The 22,523-nt window shown below is 40.7% G+C and overlaps 2 protein-coding genes and 1 non-coding gene across 3 annotated transcripts; 2 read left to right on the forward strand and 1 right to left on the reverse strand.

Moving 5' to 3' along the window:
- Positions 1-1,405: 1,405 nt before the first annotated feature.
- LOC108873562 (1,25-dihydroxyvitamin D(3) 24-hydroxylase, mitochondrial) lies at positions 1,406-8,017 on the forward strand. The gene is made up of 12 exons (XM_018661816.2): positions 1,406-1,838; positions 2,006-2,196; positions 2,351-2,444; positions 2,558-2,651; positions 3,099-3,190; positions 3,588-3,699; positions 4,559-4,704; positions 5,579-5,745; positions 6,492-6,570; positions 6,873-7,070; positions 7,181-7,292; positions 7,556-8,017. The coding sequence occupies exons 1-11, from the start codon at positions 1,581-1,583 to the stop codon at positions 7,289-7,291; spliced, it is 1,542 nt and encodes a 513-aa protein (XP_018517332.1). The 5' UTR covers positions 1,406-1,580; the 3' UTR covers position 7,292; positions 7,556-8,017.
- A 2,926-nt stretch (positions 8,018-10,943) lies between these two features.
- trnat-ugu (transfer RNA threonine (anticodon UGU)) lies at positions 10,944-11,016 on the reverse strand. Its single transcript has one exon. It is a non-coding gene; the product is annotated as a tRNA-Thr (tRNA).
- A 1,003-nt stretch (positions 11,017-12,019) lies between these two features.
- On the forward strand, positions 12,020-22,413 carry LOC108873556 (nuclear factor of activated T-cells, cytoplasmic 2). The gene is made up of 10 exons (XM_018661811.2): positions 12,020-12,359; positions 13,131-14,109; positions 14,303-14,474; positions 15,094-15,296; positions 15,995-16,167; positions 16,488-16,628; positions 17,861-17,916; positions 18,218-18,350; positions 19,294-19,911; positions 21,884-22,413. The coding sequence occupies exons 1-10, from the start codon at positions 12,233-12,235 to the stop codon at positions 21,928-21,930; spliced, it is 2,649 nt and encodes an 882-aa protein (XP_018517327.1). The 5' UTR covers positions 12,020-12,232; the 3' UTR covers positions 21,931-22,413.
- The last annotated feature ends 110 nt before the right edge of the window (positions 22,414-22,523 follow it).

Here is a 22,523-nt window from a genome sequence, read left to right on the forward strand (position 1 = left end):
TATGACATGTTAGTTGGTGAGTGTTAAAGGTGCAGGTACGTGGATTTTGGTCCGAACTGGCTGTTTGAAAGTGGTATTGATCCTCTCATTTAACACAAAGCAAATAAGTATATTTTCCTCAAATTCCTCTAATGATGGAGTGAAACTGCACCTACTTTTACAACAGGCTGTGTGTAATATTAATGACAAATTAAATATTAAATAACAAACAAATTAAATATATAAAATAAAATATACAAATTGGCAGAGTTGCCTGTTATCATGTGATACTACACTTCATGTTGGACATGTTCTGAATCTCAGAGAGACAAATCAATGAACACTGCCTGTGTATGTAAGGTGTGTGGGTGGTGGGTATTTTTTTTCTTTCTTTTCTTCCTTTCTCTCTCTTTTTTTGGGGAGGGTGGGGGGTGATTGGTGTGTGTGTGTGTTAGGGAGGGAGGCTCTCGCTCACTCCCTAATATGCAGCAAACATCAGTCAGAGTTCAAGGTTGTTCTGATGCCACCTGAGAGTCCGTGATGAATGAACACTTTTACAGGGTAACAACATGGGGCCCCTCCACATGACTTATTAAAGTCATGGCAGAGGGTACAGTGTGTATGTATGTGTGTGTGTGTGTGTGTGTGTGTGTGTGTGTGTGCATGTAAGACATGTGTGCATGAAAGGAGGGTGGGCTCTATAGGGAAACTATTCATCTAAATTGTCCCCACCAAAATAAAAATAAAAATAAAATGAGTAAATCTCACCCAGACACAACATTCTGAACGTGCTTGTTTTACCAATATGTTGCATGTTACATGCTTTGGCAATGCTGGAACAGATTTGATTTCATTTGAGGACACAGACTGATCTGGAAACCTTTGAATTAAATGACAGTATCCTGAGGGATCACCGTGTTTGAAAGGACTGTTACAACTTCTGTGATAACCTACCAAACTCAGACAACTCAGGGTGTATGTAGATGCTTTTTAATGGGCATGCAGGTGCAATCATCATAAATATTCAAAAATGAGAATTGCACCGAAAATGCCCAGTTACCACCCCCCACCCTACAAAGAACACACACTCCAAAACACAAGCAAAGCAAACACACACACACACACACACACACACACACACACACACAACCTGCAATCTGTCAAATATTTGCCCACGGTGCAGAAGTGTGGCAGTAGTATTTGCTTTGCCAAAGTTTCGGTTCTTCCAATCGCGGGTCGCTCTGAAACACGGTTCAAGCGAACCGCGTCACCTCTTCTGTGGCCTATGTGTTTATTTATAAAGCGAGGGGAGGGGTGGAGGTGGCGGCGGTGGTGGGGGCACTTCCTCGGTCTATCTGGGGTCATACGATCCTCTCAACATGGATCCATAAATGAATTGGTGGGCTCGACAGCCACACCATGCAGGACCGGTCCCTGATTGGTTCGGTGCACGGCAGGAATAAACACTCGTAGGGTATATATAATGCGACAAGTGGTGACACTTCCAAGAAACGAGAAACCCCCCAAGATAATAAAGAACTGCTGCTAAACATTAGTTTAACATTAGTATTCCGCATTTAAAAGAAGAAGAAACAAAGAGGATGAGGGCGCAGATCCAAAAAGTTCCTCAGATTGTTGAGCTGCTGAAGAAGAAGTCTGTAGGGCTGCAGCACTTCAAACCAACATCCTCAGTGTGCGTCCTGGAGGAGAAGGATGCTGTGGAGGCTGCGCCGTGCCCCCACGCTGCCTCCAGAGCGCACAGTCTGGACGCGATCCCGGGACCCACCAACTGGCCCCTGGTCGGCAGTCTGGTCGAACTCCTGCGGAAAGGAGGTCTGACAAGACAACATGAGGCACTGGTACGGTATTATTACAAACTTGTTCTCTAATTGTCTGTCTTCTCTAGCGGAATACAGCCTTTTTTCAGTCAATTCCACAACAACAATGATTTAACGAGAATAGACAAAAACGCGTTTTAATGTAAATGAGATTTCTCTGACAAATAAATGCGTAAATCTCTTTTTAGGTTGATTACCATAAGAAATTCGGTAAGATTTTCCGGATGAAGCTGGGCTCCTTTGAGTCGGTGCACATTGGCGCACCTTGCTTACTGGAGGCACTCTATAGGAAGGAGGGAAACTACCCTCAGAGACTGGAGATCAAACCCTGGAAAGCATACAGGGACCTGAGAGACGAGGCGTACGGACTCCTCATCCTGTAAGTAGGCTTTCGATTCCTTTGTTGACATCTAAAAAATAAAATAAAATAAAATAACCGCAACTCACCGAGGCGCAGTTTGAAGTGGAAGTAGATATACAGATGTTTTATGTTGCATCCTACTGAAGAGGGAATCCAAACTGTTGATTTGCAGGGAGGGGAAAGACTGGCAGAGAGTGAGGAGCGCTTTCCAGCAGAAGCTCATGAAACCGACGGAGGTGGTGAAGCTCGATGGCAAAATCAACGAGGTAAGATTCTTATACTTTGAACGTGAATCTTTAATACCATTTGACTTTCGTACATTTAGTTTTTGGGGGTGTATTCCTGATCAGCGACTGACACTGTCTGTTCGTTAAAACAGGTGTTGGTGGACTTCGTGAGCAGAATTGGAAAAATAAACGTCAACGGGAAGATTGAAGACTTGTACTTCGAACTGAACAAATGGTCGTTTGAGAGTAAGTTAACGACGACTTTCCTGACCGATTAATCTGCTGATTGTTTTCTCCATTAATTGTTTGGTTTGGTTGTTTTAAATGTCTTATGTTGTCTGACCCATAATCGAAAACCCAAAGATATTTCGTTTGCTTTCATATAATAAGCCAAATCTGTAACCATAGGGAACTTTTGGCATTTTCACCTAAAACGTGACTTAAATAACCTTTTGATTAAACAACTAAAATATTTATATAGAATCATCTTCAGCTGTTCATGTGTATGCCATCATGACTGCGTTTATATTATATTGTATTATATTTGTAACCTATAACTTGTCTACCTATAAGTATGGCTATATACATGTTACATTGAAAATGAAATCACTTTCTCTTCATTTCAAATTAAATGTCTTTCTGAACCTGAAATTTATCTCATACATTGCCCTCTTTGCTCTTTTTGTCGTTCAGCCATTTGTCTCGTCCTGTATGACAAGAGATTTGGTCTGTTGCAAGAGAAAGTCAATGAGGAGGCCATGAACTTCATCACAGCTGTGAAGACAGTGAGTATGCTTGTTATTGTTCCTCTCATATAGTAGGAGTGTGTGCTGTAGTAGAGGATAATTGTGATGATCTGTGAGAAGCTGAGGCCAGCTGTAGTTCATCAGGTTCACCTCAAGCCAAGGTCAGCTGAACTGCAGCCAGTGATGCAGCAAGTTCAGTGTCTGACTGACACTGCCGCTGTATTTGCTGGGATTTACTGGGGCAAACAAATATCACTCGCAGTCGAGAGGTGATAAGTGAAGGCTCACAAAGGTCTCACAGGGCAGAGGGTGCAAAAAAAAAGCAGAAGACCATGAAAAAGATTGAATCAGAGACTTTCAATGAGGTTGATTGTGATGATGTTTAATCCCTTTCTCTCTTGCTTTGTTCCCTCTGTTGCTTTGTGTTTCTCTTTAGATGATGAGCACATTTGGCATGATGATGGTCACACCGGTGGAGCTCCACAAGAGCCTCAACACCAAGACATGGCAGGACCACACTGCAGCATGGGACCGTATTTTCAGCACAGGTACAAGTTTATACTACACCACAAAATTACACCAATAAACTCCTCACCCCAGTCTACCTCCCACCACCTTCACTCACATTTCACGAAGTTCTGGTACAGTTTGTTCCCACTCCTCTGTGACTTACAAACCAGTCTGAGCTCACTTCCAGTCAGACGATAGATAGGAGAGCACAGAGGGTGGGCAGGAGGGAGATTTGAACCTGGGTGCTTCAGTGTTTTGTGTACTCGGCACTCTGGGTAAATGTCAGCTAGAGTTGTAGTAAACCACATGACCTAAGAGGGAGAAATCTGCCAAATATTTGTAGTAGCAGGAGGAGGGGGTGGGGGGCATTGAGGGAAAGAGAAGAAGATGCTGGTTATGCTGTTTTCTCTGCTGTAGCTGCTTACAGCCTCTCACGAACATCCCAATACTTGGGCGCAAAAAGCACTTTTTGGGTGAATGAGCGTGAGTGAGGTAGTTTTTATAATTTGTTTAGTCTATTTTTACCCGCGGTCGACTGTCAGTCAGTCATTTAGTCAGTTCAGTTTGTTTTTGTGTCATGTGATTTAAATGATGCTCAGCCCCTATAAGCTTATGACTCACATAACCAGACAGGGATCAAACAAGTTGCAACTGAAACAGCAGTACCGAAATAGCGAGACATCACTGGTGCCATACAGTCTCACTCGATTCAGATCAAATGGATAACATGTCATGACACATTTTGAAGTAGAAATGTAATCACACACATCATGTGCATGAAGACATTTTTTCTCATGAACTGCAAACATCACAACCATGCGCTCTTACATCAGATTTAAAGGAAATTAGTATGTTCTAGTATGTATTACGTATCTTTATTGTTTTGTGGTCCCTCAGCCAAAGTCTACATTGACAAGAAGCTGAAGAGGAACGCCGTCAGAGCTCCAGACGATTTAATCGGTGACATCTTACACCACAGCTGCCTTTCAAAAAAGGAGCTGTATGCAGCCATCACAGAGCTGCAGATTGGAGGCGTAGAGACAGTGAGTAATATTTTTATACTACGAAGAAACAGGTTTCATTTGCAGGATAGCTGCACATTTACTTTCTTTATGAGAGTTAGATGAGAAGATTGATACCTTACTCATATCAGTTCATTCAGTATGAAGCTACATCCAGCAGCCAGTTAGCTTAGCTTATCATAAAAACTGGGCAAACAGCTCACCTGGCTCTGTCCAAAGGTAACAAAATCTGCATACCAGTTCCTCTCAAGCTCACTATTGAACACATTATTTCTTAGTTGTTTCATCTGGACAAAAAAGGTTAAAGAAGGCTAGGTGTTTCCCCTTCTTTGCTGTCTTTATGCTAAGCTATTTGCTGGCTGTGGTCTTCAACTTGATTGTCAGATGCTATATCCAGGAATAGAGGAAATCTTCTTATCTAAGTCTTAGTCAGGAAAGCAGATAATCATGTCTCCCCAAAACCAAACTTTTGCTTCAAAGCTATTTCTGCCTATTGCAGCTTCTGGTTTATTTATGTTCTATGCTCTTAAAGAAAAATTATATGATCACATATCTGAAGCACACCACCATTTACTTATGAACACGAGTTCACCTAAATGTTTTACCTTTTCCCTATTTTCCCTCAAGTGGGGAAAGAAAAAAAACTGCTCAACCTCTTAAACAAACAGGTGCTGCAGTTACAGTGCTTCAGAAGTGGAAAATGAATGTGGTGTAGATGTAACTGAGGAGCCTTTGAGGAACCTCAAACATTCCTCATCTCCTTTCAGGACCCCACTGAGGAATGCACTTAGAGTAGCTGCCTCACTAAGTGACATTTCCTCGCTGCCTCCTTCACTCTTTCTTTCTCTCTCTCCCTCCTTCTCTCCCTTTCCCTCTCTGTGTTTACGTTTCTCAGACTGCCAACAGTATGCTGTGGGCTATTTTCAACCTGTCACGTAACCCCAGCGCCCAGAGGAAGCTGTTGGAGGAGATTAGAGAGGTGGTGCCTCCTGACCAGGACCCGTGTGGAGAGCACATCAAGAGCATGCCTTACCTCAAGGCCTGCCTCAAGGAGTCTATGAGGTACAGTACAACAGGGTCATGAGGGAAAAATAAAACAATTCCTGGCTGCTACGACAGTTACATTTTGAGCAATGGTGTGATTTCCAAAGGGGGTTGGGGGGCAGTCCACCTAGTTTTTCAACAGTCAAAGATAAAGCAGTAAAGTAATGTGCTTTGTGGTAAAGATGATCATTTTTTATTTGCTAGATTGTTTGGATGTATATACATGTATACAGCACATACATGTACATAGGCCCACAGCAGGTGATCAAGTTAAACATCCTTGTAGCTGTACATGACACGATATACCAATAAATTGAATTTATCTAAACAGTCAGCTGTTTCAAATCAGACTCAGCGGCTGCATGATGATTTCACCCAGTACCACGGAGATTAAGAGGGAAAACTCACACACATGACTGGCTCAAAAACAAGCTTCATGAGTTATGGTGGCATGACTAGCAACAACCAGTGGTCCCAGCTTAAAATCTACTGTGTGGTCACGTTCAAATCACTTCCTCACCCCTTCTACAGTCTGCTTTCTCCCTTCTTCTTGTGCAGTCACAAGTTGTTTTACATGTTATTTAAAGCTAATGCCGTAACCACATCATCCAGAGAATGAGGGGATTATATCTCACCTCATCTTGCAACATTTGTGTGTGTTAAGCTCCTGTTAAACAGCTTAAATATGTGTGTCATGCTATACTATAGCTTCACTGAGTCCATATTCCTATATGTTTTTTTTTTTTTTTTTCAAATTCTCACAGGTTATCACCATCAGTCCCATTCACCAGCAGAACCTTGGACAAAGACACTGTGTTGGGAGATTATGCCATTCCCAAAGGAGTAAGTGGCTTAGTTCTTAGTTATTTTACACCTGACATGAGCAGATTACATTCTTGTATTAATTTACATTTTGCTGATTTGTGAATGAAGCATGTTAGAAAAACTTGCTCAAGTACTGTGCAAAGTCTAATTGGAGCAACTCATAATAAAGCATGTGCAATTCAGCAAACTGTATGGAAGGATCAGATTTACAGTAACAAGGTCTTTATTGGACTTTGGTCTACTAATCTACTGTACTATATATCTCATAAGCAAATAGTGAGAAAAATACTGATTTAATTGCTCTTTCCCTCCATTTACAGACTGTTTTAATGATAAACACCCATGCACTGGGCTCCAATGAGGAGTACTTTGATGACGGGAAGCAGTTCAAACCTGAGCGCTGGCTGCGAGAGAACAGCACCATCAACCCCTTTGCCCACGTTCCCTTTGGCATCGGAAAGAGGATGTGCATCGGCCGGCGGCTGGCGGAGCTACAGCTGCAGCTGGCCATGTGCTGGGTAAGATAAGAAGAGTTCAGCTTAGCCCAGTTCAGTTTATAGACTCAATCAGCAGGGATTCATTGAATACCAGCCTTTAAATACTAAAACTTGACTTGTCTCTTTTGCAGTTGGTCAGAGACTTTGAGATTGTGGCAACAGATAATGAGCCGCTTGACGTGATCCATTCAGGACTGTTGGTTCCCAACAGAGAACTGCCAGTCGCCTTCATCAGGAGATGAGGTAAGAGGAAAAGTTGAATCTCCAGCGACTCAATTTCCACAGTTTTGCTGTATTTAACTGTACAGTGACAATAAAAGCCTATTCTATTTGCATGGGTCGAAGCAAAGAAAAAGTCAAGACACATAAAATAACTGTTGTGGTATACAGACATGAGAACTACTCCCTTGAGTCTGATATTTCTCTCTAAGTTTAATCTAGTTTTGTAACTACAAAAACTGTGCCTATTCACTAATGAATTATTTCTTCTTTCCCTGCCCTCTCAGGCTCCATATTCAACTCTTCTGGACATGGTGACAGAAAGATGATACCTCTGTTGCCATGGTCCTAATGGTCCAGTGACTCCCTGTATTGCTGCTCTGTAAATAGAACAAAAGGACAAAGAAACTATTATACCTGTAATCGTGCCATAAATACCTCAAACCTATTTAAAACTACTACTATGACTGTTAATGACTGACCAAAATACCAGTTGTTATGTACAAATTGAATGTTGTATCAAGGCAGCTGTCCTCAAATCTCAATGTAATCTCAGACATGTTTTTAACAGTAGATGTCAAACTATTACTTTATGCTTTTCCTTGTTTAATAATAATATGTATACGTATATGTTTATTTTTCATTGTGTATATAAAGTGCAATTATAATATTGTAATAATGTACATTGTTTTCTGTAGAGGCATATTTTATTCACTGAAATAAATACATTAATAAATGTATTAAAGGCACACAGCCTGTGTTTGTTTTTCAAACTGGTGCATTGCCAAGACTTGGTATTAAAGTCTTTAAGTGATTTGACCTTTTCATTGAGTTTTCACAACTCGAGAAATGGAGCTAAATAAACATTATAAAGCTTAGTGTGTAGACAAACTGCTTTCTTTAGGGTTTGGCACAATACTGGACTCAAACCATTATAGGCTGATTCACACAAGGCTTTCCCTTGGTCACATATTTAGCATTGTTGGCGAAGAGAAGTTCCCAACCTCTTTTCCCTGTGACAGATACTGGTGAAGGGTTCTGGCTTCACATGAGTGAGATAGTTTTTCTTCTCAGAGTGTTTATTTGAAGTTTTTAAAAAACTGAAAAAGTGAAGGCATCCAGTTGTTGCATCCAGCCATATGAGAGGCTCTGTGACGTTCAGCAACGCATTGAGATGAATTCCAGCATTGACATGCTCACAGTGACAACGCCATCTTACTAATGTTAAGCAGGTATAATCCTTAACACTTAACATAAGCTACAGCTGAGGCTGATGGGAATGTCATTAGTTTGTGAAGTGCAGCTCTGCAAAATAAACAGCAGAGTGCGTTAGAAAGCCACATCACAAGTTTTGTTTTAATAAGGTGAGCTGTAAGTGCGATATGGGGTTATCAGCCCGTGGTGGTTTATTTATACAGGAAATTAGAAGAAATAAGGACTTGTGATGTAATAGGTAGAAGGACTGGGACTATGACTTAAACAACCACACGGAAAAGAGGAGGCATTATGTTTTGATTATGTCCATGGATGGTATGTTGATGTTTTTTTTATGCCAGCCGTGGTCAAAGATGTGTTTTTGGGTTGTCTCGCCATATGTCCCATTCTTGTGAGCGTGATATCTTGAGTATGACTTATATGACTTATATGACTATATGAATTTACATGCTAATTATGAAAAAAAAAATACAGATGCCTAACAGGATACAATAATGAAGTGATGACATTTTATATCCAAAGGGTCAAATGTCAGCTTCACTGTGACATCATAATTTTCTGCAAAAACACTTTCCAACCATTAATCAAAGGCATAACTCAGGAACAGAGGTGGAGATTGTGACCATATTTCCGGAAACTTCACTGAATGCCAGAGCCATACAGCCACGAGGCAGTAATTCTGGTTTCTATTTTTCTACTTAAGTAGCAATACAAATGAGTGAGTGAATTGCATAAGCCAAGCCTATTTATAGACACAACTGCCAATGGGAACAAATTGACTTAAATTGAAGCTGAGGCCCTGGTGAAGATCAAACTCATGATCCTTGATTTAGACCAGCGCTCAAAAAGCAGAGCTATAGAAGCACTGATGTTTAGCTTCTCACTGCAGCATCTGATCAGTGTGATAAAGGCAGAAAAAAAAGTGAGGAAAAATGCAATACTTTCATTACAGAGCACTAAGTATGACTCAGTGAGGCCACAATTCCATATAAATGATTTCATAATGAAATCTGCAGTCAACACATGCAAAATACCTGCCATACCTCTGATAATGATTATGGTTTGTGGATTCAAGTAGAGATTTTTAATATCCGCCGGTCTGTCACACATTTTTTAAAACTTATCTAATCTGTCACCGTTGTTAATATGTGTCTAAGCCTACAATCTCAAAATCTTGTTACACAATATCATTTCCTGCTGTTACTGTATGCTGTGGTTAATGGGTTATGTTATGAAATTTAATTATGACATGAGGGGCTTGTACTTACTATATTTGGAATGAAAATAATACCTAAAATAAATAATAAAGAGGAAGCAGTACTGTGCTCATGTGTAATGAGGTGGTTGTACTTTACCTGAGTATTTCCTTTTTATGCTACTTCATACTCCACACCAAATTTCAGAGCAAAATGATAATAATAATAATTCTTTACTTTATTGTATTGTGCAGTTAACTAATTACTTTCACACTGAACCTGCTAACTCTAGCATGTAATTTGATAGTAAATATAGGGAAAATAGTGACAGTCCTGAGACTGTTATCTAAATTAGTTCTATTGGTTGTACTGAATTTGTAATTGACTTTCAGATGAATTTCCATGAAAGAAATTAGCAAATGTTAATGCCAGTGAATATTAATTCATCATTCAGTTATCATTGGAAACTTCATATTTTTTACATGGTGAACTGTGTGTTTTCCTCTGGACACATTTAAGTTTTGCAGGTTCAACTCTCGTGTTATCCTCTGACTTAAGTCTCAAGGTGGAGCTAGGCTAGCTCAGCATTTGGAAATAATAACAAGTGTACCAACAAATCACAATCTCTAGTGAGTAGATAGAAAAGACTGATTGAAAGTCACTTGAAGAGATATTCAGCACCACTTCTCAGCTTCTCACAGTTGTTGTCCTGATAGCCCCTCCTTGGTAGTTACACACCACGTCACACCTTGATTCATGTGCCTCTGACGACCCTCACATGACTCACATGTGGCCTCAGGTGACAAAAACATGTGAAGGGGTTAAAATGCCTTTGCTTGATCAACTGATAAAGCCTTTCAGATGAAAGACAAAACATCTTTGAGATTAATAAATGAAGACCATTCAAGTAGATAAAAAATCTCTATTTTAAAATTATGTTTATATCTGTGATATGTGAGTAATGTGGGAATACATTTTAATTAAAAAAAATGTTAGAAGATTTGCTCAGATTTTTCAATTATATAAGTAAAAATATTTTTATGTAACAATTGTACTGGCTTTTCAAGAGTTCAGGTATGCATATGAAAAACTTTTCTGTCAATACAAATAATCCAAAGATCTGTACTGTTAATTGCACTTAATGAGTGGTATCTAGTGAGACATGTTTGCAGTTTTCCAAGGGAGCCCAGATTTACTATCTCAATCCTTTTTTTCCTGCTTTGAAACAAACCAAGCTCTGTAAGAGAATATTAAATGGAAACACAGGCCCCAGTGAGGATTGAACTCACGACCCCTGGTTTACAAGACCAGTGCTCTAACCACTGAGCTATAGAGCCATAGCGGTACCACAGTGCCTCTCTGTCACACCTAGTCAGTGTGATAAAGCCCTAGAGACTGGAGAGGTGTTCTAGTAAAGATACAAAATCATCATAACAGGGATTCAGAATGATGGCACCTGCAGGATTATGACAAAAATAGCAATAGTAAATAAATCTAAACCACAACTATAACATCTAAATAACTACATATTATAACAGCTAGGTGCGAAAAAGTATACATCTGGGTGAACTGACCCTTTAAATCAGCAGCAACAGAACTGGGGAGTAGATTGGAGTTGTGCAATACTGCCACTCAGTGGTCAAAGGCTGCTTGTACTTACTTTTCTGGTTATCTTTTTATTTACTGTGGGTGCAAACAAGTTTCTTGAGTTATATCTTTTTCATTAGGCTAGAATAGGAATATGTTGTATTTTACACCATGTTCAGTTATATACTATCAAATATATGCAATTGTTAAAACACAGAGATGAAGTGGCTGGAGTATGGGGATTAGGGATTAGGGATTAGGGAGTGTGTAGCCTATATGGTCAAGTGTACTGTATCCGGGATCTGAACGTGGGTGGAATGATTCAAACGAAAATTACACCGCACTGAAAATCTCATTGAGCGAAGTGAGACACGAACTGAGTCTATGTTGCTTAACTCACAAAAAACTTGGTATGGTAATGAAATATTGTCAAATGTATTTGTAAATGAATTTTCTGTAAGTCCCTCACAACACAATCAAAGTAAAAAAGAAAAACATTACATTAATCAATAAATCTAATTGCCTAAAATACTTTGCCTTGTATCATTTGATTACCAAAGAGAATAGATTACTGTAGCTATATTGAGCTTTTAGTGCTTACACTTTAGAGAAGGAAATGAAGTATGTCTTTGGAGGTTTTGGGGAGTTTGAGCTGCACCCTGTCAGCACGCACGCACCCCCCCCCTCTCTCTCTATCTCACACACACAGTACAGGCAGGTCCGCACCTCCTGTCTGCTTGTCATCATCAGCAGTGACAGGAAACGACTGTCGCCGCTCTTGTCACGGCGCTGAATGTTTTATTTGAGCAGCTGCAGATGTTTTTAACGCATCTTAGAAAAACCATCCATCTCCCTCCTTAACCACCTGGCCTTTCCACGGAGCTTAAATTAGTCGGAGAGGTAAAAAGTTATTATAGAAGACAGACTATTCTTACCGAGAGGAAATCTATATTTTTGGAGCTAGAGATGACTTCTGGAGGTTTGGGGCTCACCGAGAGCCTGGCTCAAGATATAAGTCAGGAGGAGTTGGACTTTTCCGACCTGTTTCTGTATAATCCACCTGGAGAAGATTTCCTTGTTGGCTGTGACAAAGGTGTGTAAGGGGTGCTTACTCTGCTTTTACCTAGAATTAATACAATATCTTGTTCCAAGTTACACAGTGATCATTTCTCCTTTTTTTTTTCATCATGACCATGTAAAGCTGATGGATGTGTTGAGTTTGTATTTAGCTGTAATTAAGTGGCCCATTCAGTACTTAGCTGTCAGGTACTGATGTTACACTGAAATCCCCCTTGCACTGCCATTGAGTGGAGGTTAAGTTAAATCAAGATCCTTCTATCCAATTTAGGTACTTATATTTTTAGAAACAAGACTAAAAGACTAACTAAATGTTTTTTTTTTTTTTTTTTTTTTTTTTTTTACTGTTAAAAGGAGTTAAAACTTAAAATTCCCCCCTCCCACTCAAAAGCATGTTTTGCTATGCTTCACTTGGATGGTTGACCTTCATTATGCAGAAGAATGTATGTGTAGAGTTTGACAGCAGAAAACAGTTCCCACCATAAATCTGAGTTACTGACACATAACTAGTTTGAAAGCAATTTAGTCATTGATGACAAAACCTGGGATATCTTAAATCTTGCAGTTAGGCTTTTCACATTTGCATATTCACAGATTCTGGATTTTTCAATGATGTAAAATAAGTAGATTTAATTTTAAGAATTTTAATTTAATTTTAATTACATATTTTTGGGGAAAATATAACGTGTATGGAGGGGATCTTTAAGTTATCTCAAGGTAATAATAGTTGTTAGCTTGTCAGGGCTACTTGTGTGCACAAATGAATCCTTATTTTTGTTATTGACAGATGATCCAGGTGCTCTCCTTCAGAATGACAATCCACCTCCTCTGCTGGTGGTCGACCATCAGTCCGTGTACGTCTCCACCTCCAACCAGCCGGTGTCCAGCCAGAACCCCCCCTCCCACGGCCCCACCACAGAAAACCTGACAGAGGTCGTGTTTGGCTCCTTGGGGCTGCCTTCAAAAACAGGGAACATACCTGCTTCCAGCCCCAGGATTGAGATCACTCCGTCAGGCGACTCTCTCAGCTCGCAGACCCTTGACCCTGGCCTTGGCTCCAAAGCCCTGGGAACCCATAGAGAGTGTGTGAGCCCTGCCAGCAGTAACTCCTCCACAGGATGGGCAGCAGAGTCCTACTCTCCTGGGGCATCTCCATGTGTCTCTCCTTCCAACGTAGGTGGCTGTAGCATGGGGTTGTCCGCCTTAGACCTCTGCCTGGGCCTCCAGGGCATCCACACCTCTTCTGCCCACTCTTCTCCAGGAGCCTCGCCTCGCAACAGCGTCACAGATGAGACCTATCTCCTGCCAAAACACCAACATCCCACTGCGCCGACCCATCAGCGTTCCCGTTCTGCCTCGCCGCATGGAAAGCGCACCTATGACCCAGTCCACTCCTGTCAGGGGGGCACCCCTGTCAAGCAGCGGTCCCGGAGCCCCAGCCCCATCCCCTCGCCCCACGAGCAGCAGGGATCCCACTACCTCCACCAATACCAGGCCCTGGCTGAGTTTCAGACGCAAGTTCAGACTTCCACCACGGGCCTGGAGGAGGATTGGACTCTCAGCTCCGGTCTCTCCAGAGCGATGGCCCCTGCAGTGATGCGAAGTGCACATGGGCAGACCCAGAGACAGGACTGTGTGTATAGAGAGGAATGTGAGTGGGTCATCGAGCAGGAGAGGAGGGTTGGGGTCGAGGTTAACACCGACACCCTCTGTATGGTCCCAGTCGTGTGGCCACCTTCTTATCCAGTCCAACACGGAGCATACAGGTGTGTTGTTCATCCTGTTTTATGACTTACACACAATTTATGTTGGTGGTAAGCACAAATGAGCAATTACGAGGTACATCATTTAATCGACAACTATGAAATGAGATTTGGAATATGGCACAATCATTTTGCAATTGAATTGTTATTCTACTTTTTTTTTCTCTTATTGTTTTTCTCTCTTTCCCTTTCCCAGTGGCCTCTCCATGGCCCCACTTCCCTCTTTAGAGTGGTCGTTGCCCAGTCAGTCCGGTCAGTATGAACTACTGATCCAGCAACAGCCCAGATCTCACCACAGAGCTCATTACGAGACGGAGGGCAGCCGTGGAGCTGTAAAGACACCCAAAGGAGGGCATCCGGAAGTTCAGGTGCTTTTTTTTTTCTTTTCTTTTTTTTCACAGCAGAAGCGTGTGGGGATTTACGGGCTCGCGTGCGCGTGTGTATGAACACAAGGAAGGAAATAGAAAAAAGATCACTCTCACTTCACATCGTTGTCACTGGCGGTGCCCTAAGAGAGAGGTGTACAAGTGGGAGTAGGAGGTTGTAAATGTGGGATGGTATTTCCTGGATAATGTGTTTATATAAAGCTGACAGACATGCAAATTAAAGAAAGAGCCTCATGTCACTGTCACATTCGCTAATCCCACAAGGACAAGTTAATAAGGCAGTCATTGTTTCAGTCCATACACATACACTTAATAGTTACAAGGTATACTGACATACCACACAAGTATTGGTACATAGGTCTGCTTTATTTACTCCCTTGGTGAGTTAATTAATAAGCCATCACAGTTGGTATTCCCAGCACTGTTGCACAAACCGGCTATGCAAAGCAGTGTCTTTACCACACCAGTTAGACAGTGACCTGTGAAATCATCCCCCACAGGGAAAAGTGTTTTTCCCCTGCAGTCATGCACATTAATGGCATTATAGTAAATTTAATTCAGCATGAAGCACACATTTAATTGTCTTTGTTGCCCTCACTAGCTCCATGGCTATCAAGGCACAGCTCCACTGGGGCTGCAGGTCTTCATAGGGACGGCAGACGAGAGGCTCCTGAAACCCCACGCTTTCTACCAAGTCCACCGCATCACCGGGAAGACCGTCACCACGCCCAGTATGGAGAGGATGATCAACGGGACCAAAGTGTTGGAGATCCCTCTGGAGCCAAAGAACCACATGAGAGTGGTGTGAGTAAAACAGAGAATATGTGGGATATATGTTCAACCAAAAGCAATAATACAAGTAAATCACAGATGCACAGGCAATTGTGGAACAGCAATCAAATGAGACAGCATCAATTGACAAAAGAACAGTCCTCATGCTTAATAAGCAATCTGCAACCACCACTGAGGTGTTTTTGCACCTCGTCTCCCAGAGTTACAGATGTAGAGATACAGTAAATTGAGTCATCAGTCAGTTTTAATCAGATTTTACAGTTAACAAGTTTGAGTTTGAATGTGTATTAAATGCCTCGGCGGCTATTGTTGTTAATGCCAGCTACATGGTCTTTATCGCTTTTTCCTCCAGCAAGTTTCTGTTTCCGCTGACGGAAACTTGAAACGCATCACTTCCTGCGTGCCAGAGAGTTTTTCCAAGAAAGACCTATCGTACAGTGGGTGTTTACAGCACTAAACAGAAATGGTTTAATGAACTTGACATGTGATGAATCACTGAAAAAGAGCTGCAGAAAACTTCTTTTTCTTATCAAAATATCTAGACTACTACTTTCACTAAACAATACTAGGTCAAAAATGACAAATCATTTGAAACAGGCACATATTTATGCAAACTATCATTTGATGGGGACAGTGTGACAGTTTTGCAGCAGATTTTGAACAGAGCTCTTGGCATCATATCAGAACCCTTTTTATACTACATTTCACAGGATTGACTGTGTAGGGATCCTGAAGCTGAGAAACGCAGACATCGAACTGAGGAACGGTGAGACGGACATCGGACGAAAAAACACACGTGTGCGTCTGGTCTTTCGTATCCACATTCCTCAACCTGGAGGCCAGCTCGTGTCTCTTCAAGTTGCCTCTGATCCTATTGAATGCTGTAAGGAGTGTTTAATTCATGATCAAGCTGGATCTTGCTTCTTATTGCTGCAGTTTTATCCAGGCTATCTAGAATATGTATATCTCCTCATTCTATACATGAAAATTTGAATTCATGAGCGATAAAACAAAGCCTATGATAAATTTAGTACATCTGGGGGTTATGCCGCTACAGTTGTACACGTCTGTACGACCAATGGTTTATGCTGGTTAATGTGAGAAATCCTTAGATAGCAATTGCTCTGTTGCTGACATGTTTACTAACTTTATGACTCCTCTTATTTTGTGCAAATGTTCTATTATTTTATCATTTCTACTCAGCCCAGCGTTCAGCTCAGGAGCTCCCTGCAGTCGAGAGGCAGGACCTGGACCGATGCTCAGTTCTTGGTGGTCAACAAATGGTCCTTACTGGACAAAATTTTACACCAGACTCCAAGGTGATATTCTCTGAGAAGACACAAGGTGAGAAAGAGATCTTAAAAAAAGATTTTAAAAAAAATAAAAATCAGTAATTGTTTGACCAAGGGCTTCAGTAACACATACCATAACACATATAACCCTCTGTAAAACCACAAATGATCAATTTCACACAGGAAATGAAATATATTAATAAGCTTTAGAAATTATATCAGACAGATTTGGCTACAAATGTATTCTCTAGTTTTTATGCTAAGCTAAACTAGCTGACTTCTGGCTGTATATATACACACACACACACACACATATATATATTTAGATTCCAAACTGGTTACTGTGATTAAAATAGACTAATATGTTGTACAACACCCAGATACATCCTCCCAATATCCTGCTAGAGTGTATTCACCTACTCATATAGTATTTGTATTTTAAGATTATTTGCATATTGCCTCAGTAACATCAACTTTCAGTGACGCACATCTTCCGTCAGCCCCCACTTTTAACTCTGACAAAGTGAACCATTAGTTTAAACTTGTACTGTTTTGCTGAGGATGGCAATTTATATTTATTTCTGCATGGAAATTTCTCACCTCGTTACTGCCCACACAAGGTTGTTGGGTTACATGGTTTGAGAGCAGGATGGGTACAGTTGACTGCATATAAAGCCTCCTTGTTGCTTGGTGTGGGGTTTTATGCAACAGGATGTGGTTTGAAAGACTGATAAAGATTCAGACCCAGAGCAGAGGCTTTGTGTGTGTGTGTGTGTGTGTGTGTGTTTTTTTTTTTTTTTTAAAGCGTGGGTAGAAAACAGACACAGCAGGTAAAAACTGAGGTGGGAATGAAACACTAACCCAGACATAAAAGAGAAACCAGTTTTCCACTGTATATGTAGAAATCTTCTCACACGCTGTACTGTAAATTAAACAGGATTAATATCTTACAAATTCATTGGTGTTCACTCAATCAGACATGCTATTTATAGCTTGATATTTTCTGAAATAATACTTATTTCTTGTTGATTGACATGATTGAAGTAATCCAGAACATTAAGTACAATAACAGCTTCTCCCGGTTGTAGGCTAGCTGTTTCCCTCCATTTTCAGTTATTATGCTAAGCTAAGATGACCATCCACTGACTGCAGCCACATATTTCTTTTACAGACATGAGAGTGGCATTAATCTTATTGTCTACCTCTCAGCAAATATGTGGGTTTTCCAAGATGTCAAACTTGTTTTAATCTGCAACTGCACCCTTGTATTCCTTCTGCTTTCAGAAGGGCAGCAGATCTGGGAGGTGGAAGCCACTGTGGACAGGGACAAAACACAAGCTGTGAGTTAATTCCCTCCTATCTGTACTGACAAATGCACACAACTAATGATTTCCTTTTTGTGGATATATTCAGTCATTAAATCAACATTGTATGGCTCTAATTTCACCTGTATTCAAAACAGAAAACAAAACAAGACATCTATGGTGACAGTTTTGTATCGTGCAGATAATATTTATTTTTAACACTGATTTTAATCAGAAACTCACAGGGGAGAGATTTGGGGTAGCCTAGACCTTTCTGTTACATGACAGTTTGTCTGAGGTGTGATCTTTTTTCTGTTCTGTTGAAATCCCCGTTAAGAACATGCTGTTTGTTGAGGTCCCTCCGTATCGAGACCGGACCATCTGCCACCCAGCCAAAGTCAACTTCTACGTCATCAATGGGAAGAAGAAACGTAGTCAGCCTCAGCACTTCATCTACACTCCTGTGATAGGTATGCATCTGCTAACCCAGGTCTTTCACTACATGAGGAAAAGGGGTCCCTCAAATGTTGAGAAGGTGGCCAAAAGGTTAGCAACTCCCACCCTGGGGTTGGCAGGAAAAATCAGGGCTGGTGTTGTGAGGAAATACTCAACACAAACCTCATGCTAAAGCACTTGATGCAACACATTGAACCTACTTCTAGACTTTTGTTTTCACCTTGATGCCAGCAAATGAGGACAAAATATACATTAATTCAACCTTAAACTAGTAATATTGCTGAAAAGATGCTAATGTGTGCTAAGTTGTCCATCCCCCTCTTTAGTCAAACTTTGAGTACAGGAAATTGCAACACTTCAATCAGATTAGATATAACTGCTACACAACTTAAAGAACATTTCAACCTGAGTACAGCTCAACACAGTCAAAAGCAGGGGCATCCCTCTATGAAATTCATTCTAAATGCATCTCATGTTCTACAGTTTTACAAGAAATCCCAGTCATAAGAAATCAGTCAGTAAGTAGCTGTTAGCACTAAACTGTGGCCACAACACGTTTTTACGTGGGGTTGACACCTCTCACTTGCTCTCAAGGGGAAAAACTGTCAATCTACTACTGTTTTCACTAATGCTCTCTCCACCTACATGTAATACCCACATCTGAAACTCAGAGGCAGTGTTTGGCACATTTCAAAAAACATTTCAGGAAACAGTAAACTGCTGTAGAAATAGAAGATAAAAAAGTGGGTACATGAAAGGAAAGGAAATCACAGTGCTTAATCATGAAATGTACTGGCTGAATTTTCCTTCAATTACTCAATCCCTGTAACATCTTAGAACTCACTCCTTATTTTTAACCGTGGTTGCAGCTCTGTGGGTAGCAGTCTGTAGAGTCTGTTACTGTGCTTGTATTCTGGCCAGCGAGCTAATGATCGAATTTATGTTTCTCTATTCCAGCCATTAAAGCAGAGCCACTGGATGACTATCAGACGAAGTCATATGGCTACCCAGATAATCATTCATTGTCTGGCCTGTCAATGAAGTCACTCTACCATCACCTAGAGCAGGACAACAACCCTCAAGCCTTGAATGTTTCTTCAACACTGTACCACCTAACTACTGTAGACCCCAGAGCCTGCATGTTAACACCTGATCCATTGGATGACCAATCAGTCTATTACCAGTCCAGAGCCAACACTCTGATCAACAGTCCTATGCTGTACCACACTGCAAACCAACGTTACAGCAGCTGTGGTACCACCATCCTTGGTGGTTCCCCAATGGCTTCCCACCCTGCCTCCACTCCCATTGTCAGTGCCAGAACGCCTGTGGGCAAAGTGAGCGAAGGGCCTCAGGTTGGTGATTCATTCGAAGCCTGTTTGATGTCAAGACATCAGAATTTTATGCAGACAACCCTGCCGCTGGGGAAGTCACCACCTTCAAGATACATCCAAGGTCAACCTCAAGTGAAGACTGGATGCAGAGCAGAGCCAGGTAGAGGAAACCATGAGGACCGGGCTCCAGAACGGGTCACAGTCAAACAAGAGAACCTCAGCTACGCCTACCTGGAGGATGGTGAGTATTACTATCATGTACAGCTCTCCTAAATGGATCAGTATTCTGCAAAAGAAATGCTGGTTGGATTGTTGAACTTGGCCTGAATCAGCTTCATCCCTGACACCTCTCTAACATCAGAACTAGGGGAGCAGTGTCTGATATACACTGTCTTTATACATTTTCAAAACCAACAGACAAGCACTTCCACTTGAAACTACAATATGCAACTTTTTCCCATATTTTTTAGTTGAAATATACTCCAAAACATACCTTAATGTGGAGAGGTCTGTTAAAGGCATCTGTGACCCAGACTCATTGAACAGCTTGGCAGCTCTGGCCTAGTCTCGGCACAGTTACTTTTGTCACTTTTTGTGTGTATGAACAAGTGGATTGATCATTTGAGGAGAGACTAAAATCTCTGTGTAAAGTAACCATAACCTGGCCTTAAAGGATATTTGCTGTGATCAATTCCTCCAGTTCATGCTGGATTTTCTGCATTACATGTATATTATCTTTCAGTCAGTCAGCCATTCAGGGTCTGAGTCTCATCTGTTTGGTTTCTAATGGATTTGTTCTTCTCTCCGGCTAATCTTTTTTGGGTTTAAAAAGTTCTTGAGTAGCTGACAGATTATTAAAATGTTTGGCTGATTTGTAGAGGGTGTGCTACTGATTCTTCACAAAACAATGGGACAATACACCTTAGACACTTAGAAAACCTCTACGAATAACAGGGTTTAAAATGAAAATGGAAGCCTGGGGGATGGGTATTTGTGGTCCAGTCTGCAAATGCATACAAGCACAATGCAAGTGTAAGCTTGCAGATCCTGCCTTGTGGTTTTCTGTTGGGCCTTTCTATCCACTTTCCTGTCTGTTTCAGTCTGACTCTCACTCTTTCACATGCACGCAAACACACAGACTTGCAGAACCTTTGTGAGCATGACTAGCCCCCTTTGAAATAAATGTGTACAATTAGCTCCTGATTTCCAATGTATTTTAAGTTTATAAAGGAGAAAGAGGCATCTCCACTACGATGTTAAAGAACGAGCAATGTACTCCAGCGTTGTTTGCTATGGGGGAAAGCTTCTGTTTACACCTCTGTGATGGAGTACAGAAACAGGAAGTATATTGTATAGGCAAATATGTGCAGACACACCTCTGGTAAAGAAGGAAAAGAAGAATAAAAAAGGAAGCAGCAATACCTTCTGTTCTGGTCATTGACTCAGCCTGGACTAATAGTGAACATTTAGCAAACTACTGACAATCTGTTTTGCTGAGCATCATAAGAAAATTAACCAAAATACATGACTGTGTTTATTTTATTATTTCCCTTTGTCATCAACTTTCTTTCAAAAGATTAGTGTGTAAGAGCTGTACATATTTTTGTTAGGAAATAGATCCTTCATCAGTCCAGAACCCACTGCTGATAATCTGTATTCAAGAAAATAGAGACACCTTGTGGACAGTAATATAACTGCAGTATTTCACATCATCACTGTGGAGATTGCAAGTCATCATTGGACTGATTTATGTGTGAAATGTTGCTGTGGCATCTAAGACACCAACCGCAAACCTCAACGTCCCCGGTTCAAGTCCTGGTGGGGACCCCCATGTCACTCCCTCCTCATTTCCTGTCATCTCTCCACTGTGAACCTTCATATAAAACCATAAAATACCCCCTCAAAAATACGACTTTGATGGCAAAAATACGACTTTGATCACACACACACAACACACACACACACACACTTAGACATTTTAATCCCCTTACTCTAGAACTGATCAAGAGGTGAAAGCAAAACCAGTTTTGACTAGAATTGCCTGTTTTTTTGAGAAAACAAAATTATATGCTGCAATAAATTTAAAAATCACACATATACACATGTATTATGCAAATTTATTTAAAATCCTTATCTTGATTTATTTTTATGTTGTTGTGAACATTAAAGTTGCTCATCCCTATTTTTTTTTTTTTTTTTTTTATGTTTTCCAGTGAACGACATCATAAAAAGGGACCTGAAAGGTCACAATGGAGAGTGAACTTGGATGCCTGCAGCAGCCCTGATGTCCATCACAATCAAAGTTTAAGCTGTAAATGTAATCTACAGACTTCAGGTACTATAAATATAGAATCCTGATTGTCTCGGAGGAAGCATGTACTTGTAAGACTTGTGATAGAAACATTTGACCGGACTGGTGGCAGACATTTGAGGCAAATAATAGAAACTAATCCAAAAGAGGCCTATGTTGACTTAATTTCAAGATTACATCATGTTTCTGTGAAACTAAGAAGGGTGATGGTTCATTGTCTAAACCCAGTCCTCAGCTACAAGATACTTTGTTCCTTCAATATTGTTATACAGTTCAGCCTTAGCAAAGATAGTAGAACATGTGTCATACCTTATACTATGTGTTTGTATTGTGTCTTTATTTTTACCTTGACTTGTCTCTGTTCATATATTTGTACAATTGCGCATTGTAAGCATGTATAAAATAGTTTATAATAAATATAATCTGTTTATACTAATGTCTTTGGACTGAGAGCAGACTGGAGAGTAAATCCAATATTTTTAATGAACATACTAAAAAACAAAAAACAAAAAAAAAAAAAAAAACAAAAAACAAAACAAAAC

Source organism: Lates calcarifer, linkage group LG12, assembly GCF_001640805.2.
Source record: "Lates calcarifer isolate ASB-BC8 linkage group LG12, TLL_Latcal_v3, whole genome shotgun sequence".
NCBI lineage: Eukaryota > Metazoa > Chordata > Actinopteri > Centropomidae > Lates > Lates calcarifer.